General features: G+C 38.6%; 1 protein-coding gene and 1 long non-coding RNA gene across 3 annotated transcripts in view; one reads left to right on the top strand and one right to left on the bottom strand.

Moving 5' to 3' along the window:
* The window catches only part of DHRSX (dehydrogenase/reductase X-linked), a 156,530-nt gene that overhangs the window by 104,183 nt on the left and 30,964 nt on the right, over nucleotides 1–21,383 (bottom strand). For both annotated transcript variants that reach the window (XM_056490965.1, XM_056490975.1), the window contains exons 2-3: nucleotides 14,282–14,389; nucleotides 3,547–3,615 (exon numbers count right to left, since the gene is read on the bottom strand). In XM_056490965.1, coding sequence (XP_056346940.1) covers nucleotides 3,547–3,615; nucleotides 14,282–14,389 — 177 coding nt within the window. The remainder of the gene's footprint in view (nucleotides 1–3,546; nucleotides 3,616–14,281; nucleotides 14,390–21,383) is intronic.
* Nucleotides 14,737–18,453, top strand: LOC130252967 (uncharacterized). The gene is made up of 3 exons (XR_008840479.1): nucleotides 14,737–14,872; nucleotides 15,491–15,577; nucleotides 17,726–18,453. It is a non-coding gene; the product is annotated as an uncharacterized LOC130252967 (long non-coding RNA).

The following is a 21,383-nucleotide window of genomic DNA, read 5'->3' as shown; positions in this document are numbered from 1 at the left end:
TCTATGCTTAATATGACTTTTACACCCTCTTTTCTCACTAAATGTTAATTTTTTTCTCCTTTGACTCTAGCTGAAACTCCAGCTCCTACACTCTGGTTGTGAGAGCCTTCCCCTGGTACTGTGCTGTGTGATATTTGTGCATAAATTTTTGCTAATTGCTGATTCCATTGGCATTCATGAATCTTTGCTGGGATGAATGAAGCTTTCATTCATGTTTATATATGAGTTTCCAACATTTGTATGTTTGTAATCATCAGGCTAAAACCAGCCTTCATTTGCAGAGACATAAGTTCTGTCCAAAGGGAATCCAGGCCAGGAGCTGCAGTGCCCTTCCTGATGGGAACCTGTGCTCAGCAAGCAGCCAAGAGCTGCCTGAAAAGCACCCAGCTGGTCTAGCTAAGGAGCACACTAACACAGACACACCCTATGTGCAAATTACAGAGATTTATCCAATTAGAATATCTCTGTGGCAATCCCGAGCCATCAACGATTTTCCCAGCCATATAATTGCTACTATTAACAACACAAGTTCCCAATTTAACAAATGGAAGCAAGATAAATGTCCACATCATTCCTGGCTTCTCCCAGCTTTATGATCCAGGGTGTAGCAATCTGTTGCCCTTGGTCTTTTGGAAATAGTGCCTGTGTGAGAATTTTCATGACAATGCAGCACTACTTCTGGCCTGTTCTGGGTATATGAGGGCTGTGGTTTCTTTATCATGGAGGAGGTTCTGATGGTTAAGCTAACTGGGTCTATCATGCCCCAAGGACTTGTAGCTTATTTATTTACTTCTGCTCAACTGCCCATCTATGTCCTCCCTCCTTACAGTTTGCAATAAGTTACTTAGAAGACCCAAAACCAAGGAGGACACTTAAACAGTCTGGAATCAGCACGGAGAGGAACAAGAAGGCTTCTGATGCAGCACCAGGGAGGAGATGGGTGGAAGAAAGAGGTGAAATGTTACAGTGGTTAGATTTTCTGAGTCCTTTGGCATCACTGCTTTGTAGATGAATGGCTGCAGCTGCTTTCCTCTGCAGTACTCTACTCTCTCTTGGCACTGGCTCTTCTTTCCATGCCTCCAGCGTGGGAAACCAGGCTTCCTGCCCCCTGCACTCAGAAGTTTTGTCCATCCTTTTTCCATGCTTTTACAAATAAAACCCCATAACCTGCATGCATAGCCTTTTTATTACTATCCTTTATCCTCCTCTGCAACTGTTAGCACATTATTGCTCATCAGCTGCTTCATAGGAATTACTTATGTACATGCTTTGAATCCCACTTGTCCCAAAAGTAAGCACAGATTATGTCAAGTAAAACTACTTACCCTTAGATTATCAGACAGAGCCCCAGACAGACAGTGGGCCAAGACAGAGAAGGATGACAGTGCCTTAAAAACATTGTAATTACTTGCATTCAATAAGCCTGGCATTTTCCCAGAGCTGTCTCTGGGGATGTTTGTGCTATGTATGGCTCAGCCAGGCAACAAGGAGAGGACAAGGTCTTTTGCTCCCTTTTGCTGTCTAACCTGATAAAAAGCAAGGAGACTTTCTTTGTACTAAGAGATCTGAGATCTGGATAGCAAAATGACATCCACTCATGTTGTTTGTCCATAATATCTATATTGTCCCAATCCTTGACCACACTGGCTGCCCTACAACACTGTTTTGAGCAGTCCTTCAAGAGTCTGATGTTCCTGATGGGAATGATTTTTGTAAAGCAGTGTTTTCATATGGGCCATGCAAAATACTCAAAGAAAAACCAGGGGAAATGGTCAAGACAACCAATTATGTATTCAGTGATTAACAGGTTTTGAACTGTGGCTTTTGAAAAGGCAATACTCTTGCACAGACTTACCTTGGTCACAGTATCTAAACACACATCCTATTAAAAGCAAAGTGCAAATTCATTCATAAACAGCAACACAGGAGTGGCACTCAGTTCTGCACAAGTCTTTTGTACAGGACACTGCACTTGTAAATACAAATTTCCCTCAATCCATGAGAAATTCCCAAAAGATAATACTCTTCCAATTTATTTTTAGGCCAACCTATTGGGACCTGAGATTACTTAAGCCTCAGTCAAAATAGTTATGATGAAGAACAACTTCAGTTGATTTAAACACACTTTCAGCTTCCTCAAACTGACATCTGTATCTTAACATTTTATAACTGAGGGCTGTAACTGACTTTACTTTGAAAATTCAAGAAAGACTGGACTGCTAAAAAAGCTGTGATCACACAGCAGGGAGAAAATAAGACAGACCCTGGTTCATTCAGCTTCATGCAAGTCACATGATATAATTCATTCCAACTGGTTTTGGTCTCTGTACAGAAACTTCCAGCAAAATATTTTAATTATGTAATAATTACCTTTTTCCTTTCATGATCCTTCTAACTATGCCTTAATTTATGATGCTTTTAACTAGCATACATGTATCCTGAGGCTATAATGGATGCACATTTATTTAAGTGAAAAGATAAATCTTAATGAAAGGGTTTTTTAACACAATAATTAACACGTATTTTGATCATCATAACAGTAATTATTAGAGGCACAAAAACAGAATCAGATCTCAGAAGAAGCCACGAAGATCCTAAATAAGTTGGACTAGCAACACTGCCCTATTATTTTGCCAAGAAATGATACATCAAAGTGGCAGAAATGAATCATCCTGCACCATCAGGAATTATTCCCAGTGACACCCAGAGACAAAAATATGAGCTGCACTAACCTCCACCGTAAACTGCAAATTACAATTACAGAGCAGATGCTGGGGAACATGCCTTTTCTCTTAGTTATCAAGCTATGTTGTCCCTATTCCCCTACAAACATCATCATCAGATAAAGAAAATGAAAGAAGAAACACAAAAAGGTAGGAATTTAGGCTTGATATGAAAGGTCCATTTATATTTAAGAAAATGTTTTTACTTTATGAAGCATTATAAGCTCTTAACATGTGTCAAATAACCCAATCAAGCAGCATTGATCTTTCAAAAACCTATTAGCTCCTAAAACAAGCAAAGAAAAAACCACACAGTCTTACCTGCTGTTATCCTCCCCTTAGCAAAAATTGCTGGTATTCTGAATTTTTTTCCATCTATTAAATCATACACATACACATTTGCAGGCAGACTGTAACTTGCAGGCAGCCCTTTTTCAATGACAAACAGTAAAGTCAAACAAGGCTGACAACACTTTTTTAAAAAATATCCTATGCCTTTTACCACTGAGTCAGATTTATTTCAGGAATTCTGTTCATAGAATCACAGAACCATTTGGGTTAGAAGGGACATTAAAGAGCATCTAGTTCCAAACCTCCTGCCATGGGACACCTTCCACTGGACCAGTCTGCACAGAGCTCCATCCAACCTGGCCTTGAACAATTCCAGGGAAGAGGCATCTACAACAGCTCTGGGCAACCTGTTCTAATGCCCCAAATTTAAAAAATAAAAATTTAGCAATATACAACAAGACTTCATATAAAAGGAGATGACAGCAAAAAGTGAGGAAAAGTAATTTCTTAAAAGGAAAGGATAGAATGGTACCTTTTCCAGTCAAAGTTTCTTCTTTTATTTTCCTCACCGCTTCTTGGCCATCACTTTCACTGTTTCCAGCTGTGAAAGGACAGAAAATGAAAAATTAGCAGTGCAATCAATTTAAGGAGGGCCCCTATGAAGTGCCAAGCTCAGTGTAAAACCAGTATGAAGTTTTAGGTGGAAAGGTGTGTTTCCTGACAGGCAGCAGAGGGTTTCAGAGGGCTGCACAAATGCACTGCAATTCACACAGGTTCTGCCAGTTTATCTCATTTATTCATATAAAATAGGACTATCTACTGGGCCAGCAGACTTGAGATTTGAGTTCATGAGACAACTGAATTCTATCACATCCAGATTCTGCAGAAAATTCACTGCAGGTTAGATCAGACTCACCTTTGCTCTTATTCCAAAATAAAGACTTCCACAGTTGGAGGAAAGTCCTGACTCAAATGCTCGTGAGAGGATTTATTAGTGCTAAATAAATAAAATAAAATGTGATTAAGCATCACATAAATGTCTTTTGTGCCATTCAGCTTAGGTGGGTGGTTACTCACTGCCTGACATTTGTTTGGCAATTTTTTTAATAACATATCAAAGGCAAAAACATTAGCATGAGAGATATAGGAATTGGTAATTCAAGTTAATTTTTTAAAATTAACTTTCAATTTATCCATCCACAAATATTTTCAATAACATGAAACATCAAAATACCTATTGCTTATTATCTAAATTGTATAAAAATACTGATATCTCTTATGAACTTAATGAAGTTCTTCTTTTCCTCACTATATAAAATTTTATATATCTATATATATTTATATACTTTTATATATAGAAGGAAGGAAGGAAGGAAGGAAGGAAGGAAGGAAGGAAGGAAGGAAGGAAGGAAGGAAGGAAGGAAGGAAGGAAGGAAGGAAGGAAGGAAGGAAGGAAGTAGACATTTCCATTATTTTCTTCTTGCTGCTTTTCCCCCTTTAAAACCATCCAGCCTTGTAGAGATGAAAAACATTGAGTTTGATGCTAATTTCCAGATATAGATGCAGCACACAAACAAAGCCTCCAGTGAAACTGCCATTTCTGGGGAAATTTGTGCACAGGATTTATGGGCAACAGATCAGTTTCCCTCACTGTTTCACCTCAAGTTATGTACTAGAGTAGGATTTCAAACTCAGTGTGTTGTTATTAGGCTGGATAGTGTTATACTAGAAATAAAATACTTTTTTGCCAATTCTGTGAAGATCTTATTTGATTTCTCTTTTATTCAGCACCTCTCATGCAGAGATCAGGCTTATTAAAGCCTCCAGTGTCTTGATTTAACTCTCAGTATGTTCATTTAATTTGTTCTTTTAAAAGAGCTTGTGTTCACAACAAATTTTAATTTGCTTTATTTTCCTGATAAATAAATGGTTATTCATTAAAGCTCAGTGCCCTCCAAATGAGCTCACTTTATTCATATTTGCATATTTTTACTCTAGACCACTGGGGGGAAGAAAATATTTTGCTAAAGAGTCACTTCAGATGTCTGTTTCCAGCCTGATTCAACAGAGTTTGAAAGCCAGATGCTGAAGGCTGGAGTATTGCAAAATTGAAATAGCCTCATTGAAAACTGCCACAGTGATAGAGGTTTTTGAAATCCTTCTTTCAAAGAAAATCCCATTTAAAAAAAAAGAATAAAGACACTGAAAAAATTACCAAAAGCCTTACAAAAATTCAAAGACACTTAGATCAGAAGGATGCCATGAAACTGGGAGGCTAATTTAGGTTTCTGAGTTAGGTTAAGGAGATCAGCACCCCCTTGCCAAGGGGAAGTGGGAGAGGAAAGGGACATTGCACTTCTGCACTGCTTCCCTCCCAGCACATCCTTCTGGGATCTTTGAAGCAAAGTGAGTGGCAGGCATCAAAAAGATCAATCTCCTTCTAAGTGCTATATTAATTATTCAAAATTCAAGAGAAAAAATGCTTTTTAAGTCACCAAGCTAACATGGTCAGCTTTGGGTTGGGAAAAATCAAAATTAATCTCAATCATCTTGATGAAGCTGGGTCACTAAAGGGCACAACCTTCAAGTGCACTGAGCAAGGGCACAGCACCCTAAACTCAAGAGGAGGATGGTTCACTAGATGAGGGTCAAATTCTTGCCACTGTCAGCTGGTTTAAATCCTCAGCAACATATTTGTCATGATTCTTTAAAAATTTTTTTGCTACACAAAATAATCCTCTGGCTAGACATTTTTTCAATGATTCACCATAATTTCCATATGTTCCATATACCAGAATTTATCCATTTTAAGTGTTATAGCATCTGTAGCAAAAGATCTGCCCACTTTGAATTCAAGTGGTTTGAAGGGAAGGGTTAGAAAGTGAAGAGAGATCATGTATTTTGTGCAGTGAGGGAATCTTAAAAAAAAGCTTTCAGAAAGAGGGATTCATTGTCTTGGGAGCTTAGATCATCAAAGTACCCAAAACCATAATAATCTTGCTTTTCATGCCAATTTAAAATGTCTAATGGGAACTCAAAATAGACATAGTTGTCTCTAGAACTGTTTATGCAAGCAGTTCAGTGCCCTACCTGATGGGTTTTTTCCACTTAGTCCACACAGATTAGTGAAAAATTTGGGTGAGACTTATTCAATAACAATGCTGACTAAAATTCAGAAAAGAACTCTAATAATATAAAAATAAATTCATTCTAAACAAATGCACCCATTTAAAATCAGATATCATTTCAATGGCATAAAAAATATAATTTTTAATAAAATACTGTAAAAAAAGGAAAACATATTTAAATACAAATTTTTGTCAAAGAAATTTACTCATCTCCTCCACATTCACTTACACAAACACCACAAGTCAAAGCAAGTTGATATAAAGCCACCAGAGAAGTACATATTAAAATTCTTATCAGCACCAATAGGCTAAATGTCAGGCTCAGTCATCTTAGTCACTTAAGTAGATCCTAATTCTGAAAGTAATTTCAGGGATTTCAACAGAATTATGACAGAGATTGCTCAGTCTGAACAAGGCTGAAAAAAGCATGGCCCATAGAAACTCAGCATGGGCTAAAAAAAATTGCTAGTTAAGGGGTTCTGGTACATCTGTATGTATTTTTATATAATATTTTTAATTTCTTTGAATGTGACTATCTCTTCAAAAGAGCAATTGCCACTCATTTATGTACAAGACTGATACTGATAAAGAAAGTAAGAGCTTGTCTAAATGATTTTATGAGTGTGCCTAACATATAGAATCTTCCTAAAAGAGAGGAATGACTGCCCCCAAAATCTCCAAGGATGAGAAATTTGAACTCAATACAATGAGCAGGTTTTTAAGGAATTTATAAGGTTTCTTTTAAAGGAATTTATAAAATCTTCAATAAAAAGGAATACAGATCTTGATCTAACCCATAAAACATTTAAGGCATGGATTTCAGTAAAGCTAGGTATAAGGATGTGACCAGCTATAAAATCAAATTGTGAACATAATACAAACTGTTTTGTCTAGAGAGACCACACATCCTTTGTCATTGAGTTCACCCACAGAAGCCACAATTAAATACATGACTTTTTTACATGAAAGGTGAAAATGTAGTTGTAAGTGTTCCTTTGGGGAAAGAAGCAAAAAATGAGCAAGGGAGTAAATGTTGACTTGCAAAGAGAAAAGAAATCATCATTATTGCCTTAGGTTTCAGCTACCCATCTGTTCCAACACGAGGTTAAAAACAACTCTGTTGATATTATCAAACCCAAGATACATCTAGACAAGTGTCCTTTTTCCAATAATAACCTGTAGCAGATGCTCAAGGAAAAGCTATGACAGCCATAGGTCTAGGAGTGAATTTTTCCAATACACCCTCCCAGAAGCAAGAAGTGTCAGATATTTCCTGAATCAAAGCTCACACATGAACGTGGCCAGCACTTTCAGTTCATTCAAGAGCTTGACCACCAAAGAGTTCTGGGACAGCATGCTCTGTGATTTAATGACACACTTAATTACATGTAAAAGGTTGTACTTCAGTAGCTTGTTTATTTTTATTTATTTATTTATTTATTTTGTTGGATGCTCTCTGCTTTGTGTACAATAAGACAGGGAATGACCACTTCTCATCCACTTTCTACAGCATTCATAACTGTATGATATCACACCTCAGTCATCTGTTGGGAAGCAGAAGAGCCTTTGTTCTGTGCCCCACCTTGTACAAAGCCATCCTGTACTCCTGACCATCACTCTTTAGCTTTTTCCTGTTCAGCCAGACTCCTTTTGAGCAGGAGGAACCAATGGTTTCTATAAAGGAAGAGGGATGCATTCTGTCCTGTTTGCATCTTCTTTCCTGCTAAGTAATACAATTTTATTTGCCTTTATGACTAGCATGAAATATCAATGATGCTGTACATAAAGCTTTCAACAATAAATCACAATATTTATTTAACTCTTCGAGTAGCTGTTAATTTAGGTCCTATTCTTGTATATATATAGGTGTGGCTGTTTTTTCTCATATTCTGTATTTGCATTTACTAACACTCTGTATTTATCCATCCCTTCATAATATAGTCATTCACTATTGGGAGATTATTTCCTATTCTTCATAGTATTTAAGTTTCACAAGGCATCTCTGGATGCTATCCAGTCCCACCTTCTTCTACAATTGGTGGCCCAGGACCATGTCCTGTCAGATTTCAGGTATTTCCAGGGATGGAGACTCCTCAACCTCTCTTGGCAGCCTGTGCCAGTGTTTTATCACCCACGATGTAAAAAAAAAAAAAAAAAATAGAAAATAGAAAAATTAAAAAAAAGGGGGTTTATCCCATTAGGTACTTATACACTGGAAAAGATCCCCTTCTCTCCTCTTCAAGCTGAACACAGCTCTCTCAGCCACTCCTTACATATCAGAAACCCATTTCCTTTATTTATCCTTTAATAGTCAAACAATTTCAAATATCCTAAAAGCATTTAAACAAAATGCATCATCTCACTCTTCACACTGTATTTTGTATCTATCTTTTATAAATGTACTCAATATCTGTCTATGGGACCATTAGTATCTCTGCTCCAGCTAAAAGCTGATAAATTGTTTCTCAACATTGTTTTCTGCCTCCTAATCTATTACTAAACTACAAGAGACCTTTCTCTTATCTCAAGACAAGCCAGCCACTTTAAATCTTTTGGCATGAATCTTAACAAAAGCTTTTGAAAACCAGGATTAAATTAATTCATACAGTTGTTGAATATTTCAAAGCATTAAGCATAAATTCTTAATGAATAAGTTAAACAAACGCCTAGGAAAATGCACTAACTGTTCCAAAATTCATTAACATATTTTTAACTCTACATTTTTTTAAATGCCTGACTTATTTTTCAATATAAAAAACACACTTATTGGCCTATGGACAATGTTCTTCCCAAAACTGCCCAGCACCTGTATTTGCACACCTTACACTTCTCCTGTACCAAGGATGATTTAAGGTTCTATGCAGCAGATTCTAGTCCAGAAACACTTTTACACTTCTGATGGATTTTGGTTTTAATCACAGTGCCCTGTTTTAGACTGTTTTCATTTCTTTTTGATGCATAGTACTGTATTTATACTGAGTTTGTAACAATCTCCATACTATTTTAAGCTCTGCATCTTTTTAGCTGCTCATTTTATGCACTTCAGAGACAGTGAACAGATTGAAGACTCCAAGCCCATTTGGTTGCTTCTCATAAGGATGCCTCTCCTTCCTTCTGATAAAACTTGTTTTTCTTTTAAACCCTTCAAAACCATTTTGAAATAGGCAGACCATTACACAACATAATATTTAAGGTTCTGGCCCACAAAGGATTCATGCAGTTGAATCAACTCATATTGTTTGTTTAGTTTGCTCATTTCCTAACAATTTCTAAGATTTGTTTTGATTTTTGCACCCTGTTGAGCACCACTGAGTTTCACAGAAGGATTTATTTTGACCCTGAGATCTACTTCCAAAGTGATGCTGGTCGACACAGAATCCATCATGTCTGAATAGTTTGATACAATTCCAAGGACTTGTCACTTCCTTAGGTGCTCCTCCTATAAAATTATTTGTTGAAAGCACCATATGTTAAAACAAGACACAAGAGTCTTCCAACAGAAATTAGGGACTAATTCATAAACAAAGTGTTTGACAAAATTTGTACATATTTGGAAGACTGTGTGTGGCTGTGTGCACATGTATGGTGCATAAGTAACAGCACTGTAAGCAGAGTTTTTCATAACCCTGATTGCAGTGCACTGATATGATAGAATCTGAACTGAATTACAATTATAAAGCAATCTGCATGCATTTCCTTCATGCTCATACAGAAAAAAGAGATCACCCACTTCTTATATGCTGGTAAAATTTTGACACTGCCTGACTAACTCTGAAACACATTCAGGCCTAACAAAACAGGCTGAAATTAGGAAGAAAATACTTTTCAAGAAAAAAAAAAATTATAATCCAAGCATCTCATAGATCTATGTATATTAAAAAAAAAGACTATTAAAGTAACCCATAGAAAATTTCACTAGTTCAAATTAAATCAAACTGTCTTTGAAAAAGAACAATTGCACCATTTTGATAGGATTTAATTATCCTTCTAAAGTCATTTTGTAGTATTATACAATATAACAACTGTCTGATTCATGGTGCAGAGAACCCAGCTTGAAAATTGGAAACTAATGGGAATGAAAGAGGTGCCAGAAATATCTCTTGCTTGGTCTCCTGCAGGGCTTCCTGAGGTCACACAAGGGCTGAATCTGGTGATGGAGGTACATTTTTTTATGCCAAAATTGCAAGGCTCAAGCCAAAATTGCAGGGCTCAAATAAGTCACCTGAATATATATACATATATAAATATAATGAGATTGCTTCCTTCAAAGTGTGAGCCTGTCTTAGAAACCTGACACTGATATACTGAGACACTAAAGATTGATTACATTGTCCTGAACCTGCTGTTTTATTCCAAGCAGCATATGTGTAACATTGTAAAGGTGCAAATCTTTTGATTTTTGTTCACTACTTTGAGATGGAATTATTAAAACTCCTAATTTAGGTATTATCACACATTATCTCGGTCTCCTATTATTAATGTATTGAGGGGGAAAAAATCAAATTGAGGCACTCCTTTTTTGAGTCAACAATTTTAATATGCACACACAAAATCCTCATAATATTAAACACCTGAGAACAAGGATGGAAGGAATATGGATAGTTAATGCTTTTTTATCAGTCTAAATTGAGACTCACAAAACTCTGGCAAACACCTTGAACCAGAGCTGAACCTACTGGGATTTATGCCCCGGGCTGGGGGAGGTCATAGAAATGTCCAGGATAGCCTGATTTCCAATGTCCTCATTGTGAAGAGCTTATTTATTTGTAAGTGCACACAAAACACTACCTCAAATATCAGTCACTGCTCAATACAGTGTATCATCTACCTTCTCTCTCTGAAAACGAAATTGCAAGTTTATTTATCAATAGTAAATCACATGGGAGGGAGCAGGAGCTCCCTGTGTGGCTTGATTCTGATATTTTGTCACAGCCATCAGTTTTCCCTACCAGGGGTTTGCTGTTTGCCATGAGATTTTCCTGAAGTAAAAGCCCTGCTGACTGTGAGAAAAGCTACTGGGAAAAGCAGCCTGGCAGAAAGCCTCAATGAAATCTATCAAACAAACAAACAGAAAATTACTGTCATTTCAGCATTTGTCAAAACCTCTTTCCCAGGGAGAGGCTGAGGGCAGGGTGAGCAGCACCTGCAGAGGGAAACCATCAGTGGGGGAATGGAGTCTTGTGCACCAGTGCTGGGACTGGAAAGCAAGAAGGTTTAAAAAAAAAAAATCTATGAAACCACTTGCTGTAAAGGCTCTGAGTGAACATACTGCCTTTTCATACAGTGCCTACTCACGTTAAACAAGGTAACATGTTTCTACTTATTTGCTTTCCTCATTCCATTGGTGGATTGGATTTAAAAGTAGGTTGCTTCAAATATTTACTCCTCTGAAATGTCAAACTGAATCAAAATCACATCCATCACAAATGGTGAATCATTTTTCACATCAGACATTCAGGCTTGACTCATTTGCCTGCTGCAGGGATATCATCCTTTATTGCTACAGTGCCTATAATGGGAAACAAGCATTCAGTGATTGAGCATGATTGACTGCAAGCTACATGTGAGTCTCTCTTGCAAGCCCAAATTCACTTGACATCCACACCTTTTTCACAGAAGTTCATGTCTGTATACAAGCATAGGGTGAAAACACTTCTAGAGGAGAAAGCTTGAGCACACTTGCTGCCTTGTTTGAGCCTTGTGTGGCCTGAAGCAGAATGTGCTAACGCATGCTAATGTGCCAGCAGATATTTCAGACATACTCTGGACACTTGGGCCCAACAGTTATGAGCAAGGATGGAAGGTCACTGCATTGAGTGAGCTTTTGAGACTGCCATGATCGTGCAGCTGGAAAAGCGCCTGGGACTATCCATTCTACTGACAGGGCTGCTTTGGTCTGAAGAATTTCACAGGCAAAGAGGACAGTTGTGACTCACAGGGCTCAGTGTTTAGGTCAGAGTTTGCTCAGAAGAAATGAATCAGCTGGAAGACTTACTCATCAAATGCTTCCTATAATTAATTTCATTAATTAACAATTGCAAGGATTCACAATGCAATAGTAAGATTGATACAATTGTAGAGTGAATGAAAGTGTGTGTGTTTGTAAGCATCAAAACAAAGAGCAAAGTGTTAAAAGAATGCCCCTTATTGACAAATAAAAGATATGTTTAGAGGACACTTTAGATATTCCTGTGGTGCATGTCAAGGCCACAGACTGGCAGGAGATGACCATGCAATCTGCCATCAGGAGGATGGATCAGGACCCATACCATTATTTTTCCTGTTAGCCCAGCCTAAAAATAGGCTATAAACAGAGCCTATATATTGCAGACAAGGAAAAATGTACTGAGAGCTGCTGAGCAATATAAAAGATCACAGAATGGTTGTGGTTGGAAGGAGCTCTGTCCAATCCTCCTGCTAACACAGATTCACCTAGAGCAAGCAACACAGGTGGCAGTCAGACAAATTGTTAGTAGTCCAGAGAAGGAGACTGCACAACCTCTGTGGCAGATCTGACCATAAACTAGCCCGTCATTTCTCATCAAGAAGAACCACAGAGACAGGATAAGGACTCAGTAGCTGGCATGACCTTTTCCAGTCCTCAGGTGATGCTCACAAGATCACTTGAGCTCTCACATCTTGGTTCTTACGAGAGTGTGAGTGAATGAGTTTTATGAGGGAGTGACTGTGATTTGAAAAAATTCAGCTTATTTAGAGATTCTGCACCTAAACCTCACCCTCCCATTCCCAAAACTCTCACACTGAATTTTGTTACATGGAATACACTAAACTTTAGGTGACACAAAATAAATCTTAAAATAGAAACATGTTCTGTGCTTCCATGACCCTATGCAAAGAGAAGAAAATTACCCTTTTTGTTTTCCCACTGAGCACACTTTCGCAGTCCACCTTAAAGATGAAAAGCAATTTTAGTGAAATATTAATGCTGACATCATTAGCTACATTAGCAACATCTAGCATTTAGCTACATAAAGCAGCATCCACCTGCATTTTGCAGACACTTGGGTTTGACACATCTATTAAAATATGTATGAGTAAGTGATGTTCCACATTACACCTGTATGATTCCAGGACAACTCCATTAATGTTACTGACTGCACTACACTAAAAGTACATAGCTCTATCCATTGTTTGGAGTGGGTTTGAAATGTGTACAAAATCTTTGAGAGAGCAAATTCTGTATAAAACTTGAACAAAATGGCATCACCAGCTTGATAGTGTCCAATGAAACAGCAATCTTCAGTGACTCTATGGAATAAAAGTTACAGTGGTTTAGGTAAAAATCTAGTCAAGGAAGGATAAAGTGAGAAAATGTAGCATTTTAAACATGCAAGTATTCATTATACTATATTCTGATTTAGTAGACATATTAGTGCATAAATATATATGTAGTAGAGAAAGCTTTAAAAAATAGGATGTCTCCTAAATAGTGTCTGCAGTAGAAAGAAGAAATGGTGCACACAAGAGAGTTTTTCAGTTCATAGAGAAATTCACCTAACTTCAAATGCCTCATTCTAACACATCCTCTTTATCAACTATCATGGAGAGAAACAGGCACCTCCAAAAGGTGAATTGCCCAGTCCATCTCTGACTGACACAACTGAATCTCTAGGTATTTATTTCCTTGTCTTGCTTACAAAGGCCTCTTACAGTGACAAACTGAGAAGAAAATGTGGAATTTTTACATGGATGAAGCTATAGGGGCTCCCTCTGCCCTTATAACACAGATAAACCTGTAAACACTGTAATATTCCTTCAAGCCTTGAATTTGTTTTCCTCTTAATGAACATGTACACCCTAACACTGATGCATAATCCATCCCCAGTAACAAAGAACTAAATATTTTTGTAATACTCATATTTTTAAGGTATTTTATTGTTTGTTTCTTATCTAAGGTAGTAAAACTCTTCCAAGTTCTACAGAAAAAATCCCATCCATTATTTTTTTAAGAACGTGCAAAACAAAATATAAATCAATCTTTATTTGGCTAAATGCTAGCAAAACATTCTCCTACATTCCCCTGACATATCCTTACTTATGCTGGAAAGAAAAGACACCTTAAAAGAAAAAAAAAAAAGACTATGAACAAAAAGTATATTGAGAAAATAATGACTTTACCTATTATCACATGCATGCCAAGTCTTGCCAAATGCTTCACAGTTTGGTAACCAATTCCTTTAGTGCCTCCAGTCACTATAGCAACCTTTCCATTTTGTGTAGGGAAAACTATATGAGAAAAAAGAAACAACACAAGGTTAGTTCACAATAGTAACACAATTAAGAAGTTAAGATGCATTTTAAAGTGTACACTTAACAGGCAACTCAAGCCAGGCCAGTAATCAATCTCAGGAACAAACTGTAAGTTAATAAAAACTAAGGAACATTGACCATTATTTACTGCACTATAATTTTCCAGTATTAACAGCTCTGGAAAGACTGAGGTTGATGACATGAAAGGCAAACACCCACTTCAGAACTTTTCTCATTTCTATTTGCATGCATTTCATCATCCTGCAGTCATCTGACCTTTAAAGTTTCCACCATAACTTTGTTAGTGAGCAATGTGGCAGCAGTTACGTCAGCTCAGGGATGGCTTACTCCACATGCACAAGGAAAAATATTCAATTGGCAGCATGATACCCTGAAAACTTCTTGAATGACAGAAGAGCAGCCTCAGTCAGTACCATGGAGGAAAGATCTCAGCAACAGGTGAGCCATCAAAAGTACACCAGCTGACCTAATTTCCCTGCATAACTGAGCACTCTCCCTACTGAAAATCACAAGGTCCTGAGCCCCAAAGGAAGGAGGGAGCAATTTTCTTGCACAAAAGCCCCCTCCTGCTTTTCCCACCTACACCAGCATCCCCAGTTCCCACTGCCAGCCTCACTCTGCCTCCACTCCAAGTGCTCCTTGGCCCACACACAGCCTGGCAGGCAGGGAATGCTCCCAAGCTCCCCCTGTTAGAGGGTGGCAAAGGTGTAAATTAGGTCCAATATCAACTACAATTTTTTGGGGTGGAGAATATTTCGTGTGAAGCACCATGTGGTCCTTAGGTGACCAAGGTGAATTTTTAATTTGCTTTGGACTAGAAGCTGTGAGATATTTCCACAGTAAAAATGGTACTGAATACTTTGTTTTGCTGTGGTGCAGTGTCTGTAGGCAATGCTATAGATAAATGTTAAAAAGATGCTGACTTTCATCTATCAAAGGACTTTCTATTTTGATTTCTAGGTTTTTAGGGGATTGCTTTGTTGTACAACACTAACTCCTATTTTACATAGTTATGAAACACAGGACTAGCACTGATACAAGCTTATTTCTTCACAGCAACTTCAAAAAGGATCCACATTTCACCTTTTCTGAAGCACACAGTTCTTTCCATCAAGATTCAACAGGAATTTCTGTTCTCATCAGGTAACAACTTGGTTCTTCCCATCCATGAAGAAAAGGAATTGTTTGCAGTTCTTTGAAGGTTAACTCTAATTACAGTGATATGCATGCACATAGGTGTCCTGACATATATCATTCAAGCTAAATAAAAATTTCCCAGGAGCTTTCTTAAGGGGCTTCAATTTAGTTATAAGAAGCCCTGAAATTTCCACCAAAAATAATTCAAATCACAACCTCAAAACAAAATGCCCACAGGTCCAAATCTCATCAAAAGAAAATGCATCCTTTTGGGCCTGAATACCTTCTCTTCCTCTTCTGCCTCCCCATGCCTCCCTTGCTTCATGGCCTCTCACCTGACATTTGGATTTCACATGCTGTCACTCATTTCCATTACTGCACCACTACTACTACCTATTGAATAATGAAGTGACATTTTAATGCAAAATTCACTTAGAAGAAAATTAATGAAAGAAAAGGAGAAAAAGAAGTCAGGACTGGGGAAGGGGCAACGACATTAAGTGAAAATGGAAAATCAGAAGAGCAAAATGATAACAGGTATCACTGCAATGAAGTGGTTCTTAGCAGAGGACAGGTATCACTGCAATGAAGTGGTTCTTAGCAGAGGACAGGATTTAGATGAAAGGAGATGTCCAGTCCTATCCTGTCCATGATGACTACAAAGAAATTTTTTGGTCCTAATGGCCACTTAAAGACTCCACTGTAAAATTGCATTTTGTGAGATCCTATATTACAGAGAGGTTTAAAAGAGGCCTGCTTGTAGCAAGTAGCTCCAAGGACCTAAGCAAGCAGACAGAGAGGGAGAAATGAGGGCTGCAGACACACAGATAAGTGGTCATTATCTGTTTTATTTCCAAGAGGTACAGTATACAGCTTTCCCATAGCATGGTTTTGAATAGACACAGGACTTCATGGCAAACTCAGTCAATCCTTCAAATGGGTGGGTAGACTGAGTCAAAATGGGAAATGCAAAAAGAAAACTGAAATACAGGAAGAAAAAACCTCCTTGATTCAATTAATTCTTAATTGTTATTAATTTTAAAAATATGTCAAGATATCAAGTCAGATATCTTAATGTAAAATGAATCTCCATTTAAATGAGACACAGCTACTATTTAAGTCAGGAAAAGTGGTCAAAATCAAACACAGGCTGTGTGTGAGCCAGGGGTAACTCCAGTGAAAGGCACTTTATTAGTGCCCTGTTCCCCCTAGAACTCCAATCTCATCTGGAGTTTGCAGTACACCCAACTTCCAGTGTTAAAACAACACCTCCATGATGAAACTCAGCATGCAATTCTCACAGCAGACCTGGTCTCAGCCTGGTTTTCAGCAGACAGTGGTTTATTTTGAGTGAGAGGTTGAGCTGAGTGCAGCTGGAGCCTCAGTGCCCCCAGGCAGGAGGAGGGAGACCCAGCAGCTCTGCAGTGCCCAGAGAGGTTCCTCTGGCATTTCTTTCATCCCATTTAAACCACCCCAGTTTTCTCTCTCCCTCTGCTCCTGGTAACTCCTTAGATAGTGATCTCAGGCTCAGAGGCACAATGCCAGTGATATCTCTGTGGTACAGGAGAAAGGCACAGCCCTGTGCTAATGAAATCCCCTGACCAAGCAGGAGCTGCTAATTTCCCATTGTGTTCAAAGAAACCAGCCTGCAGTCCTCAGGTGCTCCTTTATCACACCAGTGTCTGAGAAAAGCTTCTCTCAAACTGCAGGTTCTGCCTGCATTCCAATGTATTTGGACAACATAAACCAGTTTATTTTGCAAGTGGATTACCCTAAAACAGAAACATAAGGCAGAAATATTATGTCCTGATATGAGGCTATTTAAAAATATTTTCCTTTGAAATATACTTCTCCTTAATCAGAAATAAATTCCATGTACAGAGACATCCTCACACAAACTCAATACTACAAAGAATGTAAGGCAATTCTGTAATTTAAAAAAAAGAAAATCCTAATTTTCAAGGGACTCTAAAACAGGGCTGTCAGGATGCCCCAAGACCACAGAGAAATAAGACAGTCTGCAGACCCATATCAAAGGTAAATTCCATATCAGTGATAGTTCCTGCCAGGAAAATCTCAGCTCTGGGGCAGGGATGAGGATCATTGAAGTAGCCAAATCAAAACAAAAGCAATAAACTTTCTCTTTTTTTGCAGAAATACACCATGTGAACACAGACAATGCAAACCTCAGAAGAGCTTCCCTTGAGAGTAGCTTGCTTTGCTATTCTGAAACCTTTACAGCACATTGTGCTTGAGGCCAAGGGAAAAAAAAAGAAGAAAAAAGTATCAGAAGTTTATTTAAAGAAAATTGCATCAAATTTTTACAAAGTTCCATCTCCTCCCCTACTAATCCAGCATCTGCATGGTGGTACATTATGGGTCATGTGGACATTGAAATATAATTTCTTTATATTCATTTCCTCATTAACCTTCTTTTTAAGACAATGAATTTAGGGTAGAATTTAAGTTATCTGAATCAGTCACCAGTACTTATCAGGCAAGACTTGAGCACAGTTGAAGGCATCCAAAAAAGTTGGTCAGTGTCCACCTGTGAGGTGCCATGCTGGGACTCTCCTGAACTGGCCACGTGGTGCATGAACTTTTGTCATATTTGTGCTGGAGACATCCCTACAGAAAAATCCCAACAGTTTTTTGAGGTTTTTTTTCATTCCTCCTAAAACTGAATAATTTACATGCAAATATTAGGCCTGGAGGTAACTGGCAGAAGCACAGATGGAAAAAAAATAATAATAAAAAAGACCCAACAATGAATATTTAGTTTCATGACTGAATAAGAAGATCCAAGTTTGGAGCCATTCTGGTACAGCAACACTGAGTGAGAAAAATAGGGCAAACTATAATTTCTAGTCCTTGTCTAACACCACAGGACAAGGCACAATTGAATTCTTCTAGATGAATTAAAGAAATCCTATAGCTCAGTGTACTACAGAATTATTGACTAGTTTTTCCTATTACAAAATATTCCGACTCTTTTTCCATGATTTATGCTGTGGTGATTGAGGTTATAGCCATTAAGCAGATGCAGAAAAATAATTCATTTTCCACTCTGAGAGGCAATCAGTAAACTGCTGGGGATCCCATGCAGCTTTTAGCAATAGCCTGTTTTGTGTGCCTTACAGAAACATCTCCCTAAAATTCTGGTTTGGCAGAAACCAGGGAAACAGGGTCTGGATTCAAATGTCATTCCAGGACTATCCTAACAGAAGACAATTTAGGTACTCAAATCCTGACAGATAAGCCAGACAAACTGTGTGTGCCTCAAGCCTGTCCTAACCTTGTGCAGATGATTTTTTCAAATGCAAATTGTCTTCCCAAATTTGCACACCAAAATCTTTTCTGCCCTTGCTGCTTCCAATCACTTTCCTAATGAACATCAGCATGCAATCAAGATTGAAGGCCTTTAAGGCTGGAAACCAGGTAGGTGGCAACCAGCCTGACTAGTCCTTCTGTGCCAGGTGTCCTGCTGGTTTCAGCAGCTGAGGCCATCAAGATTCTGCTGCTGAACGAGTGCCATGCACACACGGGGATGCACAGGCACACTGCCAGCTCCAACATGCCTCAAATGGCTGGGTGCTTTGTGTCAGGAGGTTTATCTGTCCAGGGACAGCATCTGTTTCCAAACACAACTGGAGTTTGGCACCAGACAGGTGACAAGCCTCCAGCTTTTGTTGGGAATCATGAGGAAATGGAGCTATGGGAGAGAGGATGGCCCGGAGTTACTCATGGGAAGAGAAAGGTGTTGAAGAACCAGAACAGCAGGAGAAACCAAACCATGGAAATGTGTCCCTTGCCCTACAAACTCCTAGGTGTCTCAAGGTGCTATTAATGGAACAGCAGCAGTCAGAGGGCTGTAAGAATTTCAGCAGCCAGGGGAAGACCTAATTTAGCAAGGCTCCCACGCAGCCACTGGCAGGGAATACTGGTAACAGCAGCTCACAAACCACAGCAAAACCCCTGGCACACATCACTAAGCTTCTTGTTTAACCAATGCACAAGATGCACACAGAGCCTGAAATGCTTCATGCCAAACAACAAACAACAGCTCACACTCACCATCTCTGGAACGTCACAGAAGCCCCATCCCTGTATTTGAGGGGAATGCACACACAGCCTGTGCCCCATGAAGTGGGCACTTCCACAGCACAGCAGAGCTCCCACACAGCAGCAGCACTTTGTCTGGGCTGCTGAACACCTGGGAACCCAACCAGGGCTGTAACTCCCACATCCAGAAAGTGGACAAGTGGCCAAAGTGCAGCAAGGCAGCAAATGGCACAAAAGCAGAGGAGCTGGCAGATACACCAGCTAGAGCAGCAGAGTGCTCAGCCAGCTAAGGAGATAATGTGTTTGCTCATCCCTTCCTGACAACACAGGAACAAGTGACTTTTCTTCAGAGTTAGCAGCAAACATCTGCTGAGCCAGACTAATGATTTTTTTTTAATTGCCAATGAAAACAACTTAAAAAAAAACCAACCAAACTTAAGGCTGCTTTAAATTTGTAACATTTGTTTAGTTTTTTGATGAGCATGTCAGCTTTCTTATAGGGATGAAGTGATAACATTTGCAGGCAAGATGACAAGCCCTTCACAGAAGGCTGAGATACAAGCTCCCAAAACCCATTACAGGACTTGTTCCTAGATATCTCATTTAACATATGCAAAAGCCATACTAAAAATGAGCAGAATGGCTCATTTTCCTCTTGTTTTTTCAACTCATGAACACACTGTGGAGCCTTGGGGGGTATTAGAGAGCAACAGGTACTATTAGAGTCCAATACACAAGTTTGGAGCATGACTACCCACAGCAAGACCTATCTAGCAAAAAAGTCCCTGCATATAAGAAAAAATATAAGATAAACTGCTGCAGTATCAAAATGAAAGTAATGATACCAGCATTACAATCTTGAAAGAAATATTTTTTACTAAAGAAAAATAACAATACCCTAAATAAGGCAGCTGTTCAGAGCAATAGTTTTTGTCACTCAAAAATACAACACCTGTGGAAAGAGATCTCTCTAACAACAGTGGGAAGGGGAGTGGAAAGATACACTCAAAATTTAATTTGCATGACACACCTATCTGCATTTCTTCTAGTGATTCTTGGAAAGACAGCATAAATGCAGATAAAGGGAGAAGAGTGTGTGGAAAGCAGGGTGTGGAAGGGGAAGCAGAAGGAAGCATTAGACTTTCAAATCAGACACAAGAAAAAGTTTTTTTGGACAAGATGAGGTCATTTTCAAGTGTTTCGTTCCCCTTTCCCCTCTCTTCACCTTCCCCCCACCTCCAGGTATTTAGGTGAAAGAGATACAGCTCAAAGCAATTTAATACACCTGAATCATAAATCTCTGCATGGTGAGATTATCCTCAAGGCCAAAAAAAGGACCCCAGGGAGGACACAGGCACTGCTACTTACAGATGCAAATCAACTGTGGTTTGGTGGGGTAAATCAAGGCACTGATACACAGACTGCTAGAAAAGTAAACTACAGCTATTGCCCAAGTAATCAAAAAATATTTCCTGTCCACTTGCACCTTCATTCTCAGCACCCTGTTTTTCAGAGCATATGATTGGTGTGTTTGCAAGTGAAGAAGCCCTGCCTGGTTACAAGAGCCAAGGGAAGGTGCATTTTCACACATCTTTTGACTGGAGCCTGAGTGCTTTATTTTATTTGTTAAATAGGATGCTCAATAATGTTAGTCTTGGAGTCTGTGATGCTGCTAGACTTGGCAGAAGGGCTGCATGGAGAAAAAGATGTTGGAGTTTTCAAAAATTATATAGACAGTAATTTTCCAAAC

This window comes from Oenanthe melanoleuca, chromosome 1 (genome assembly GCF_029582105.1).
Source record: "Oenanthe melanoleuca isolate GR-GAL-2019-014 chromosome 1, OMel1.0, whole genome shotgun sequence".
Taxonomy (NCBI): domain Eukaryota; kingdom Metazoa; phylum Chordata; class Aves; order Passeriformes; family Muscicapidae; genus Oenanthe; species Oenanthe melanoleuca.
Note: the sequence above shows the minus strand (reverse complement) of the source record. Positions and strands in the feature narration are given on the sequence as shown.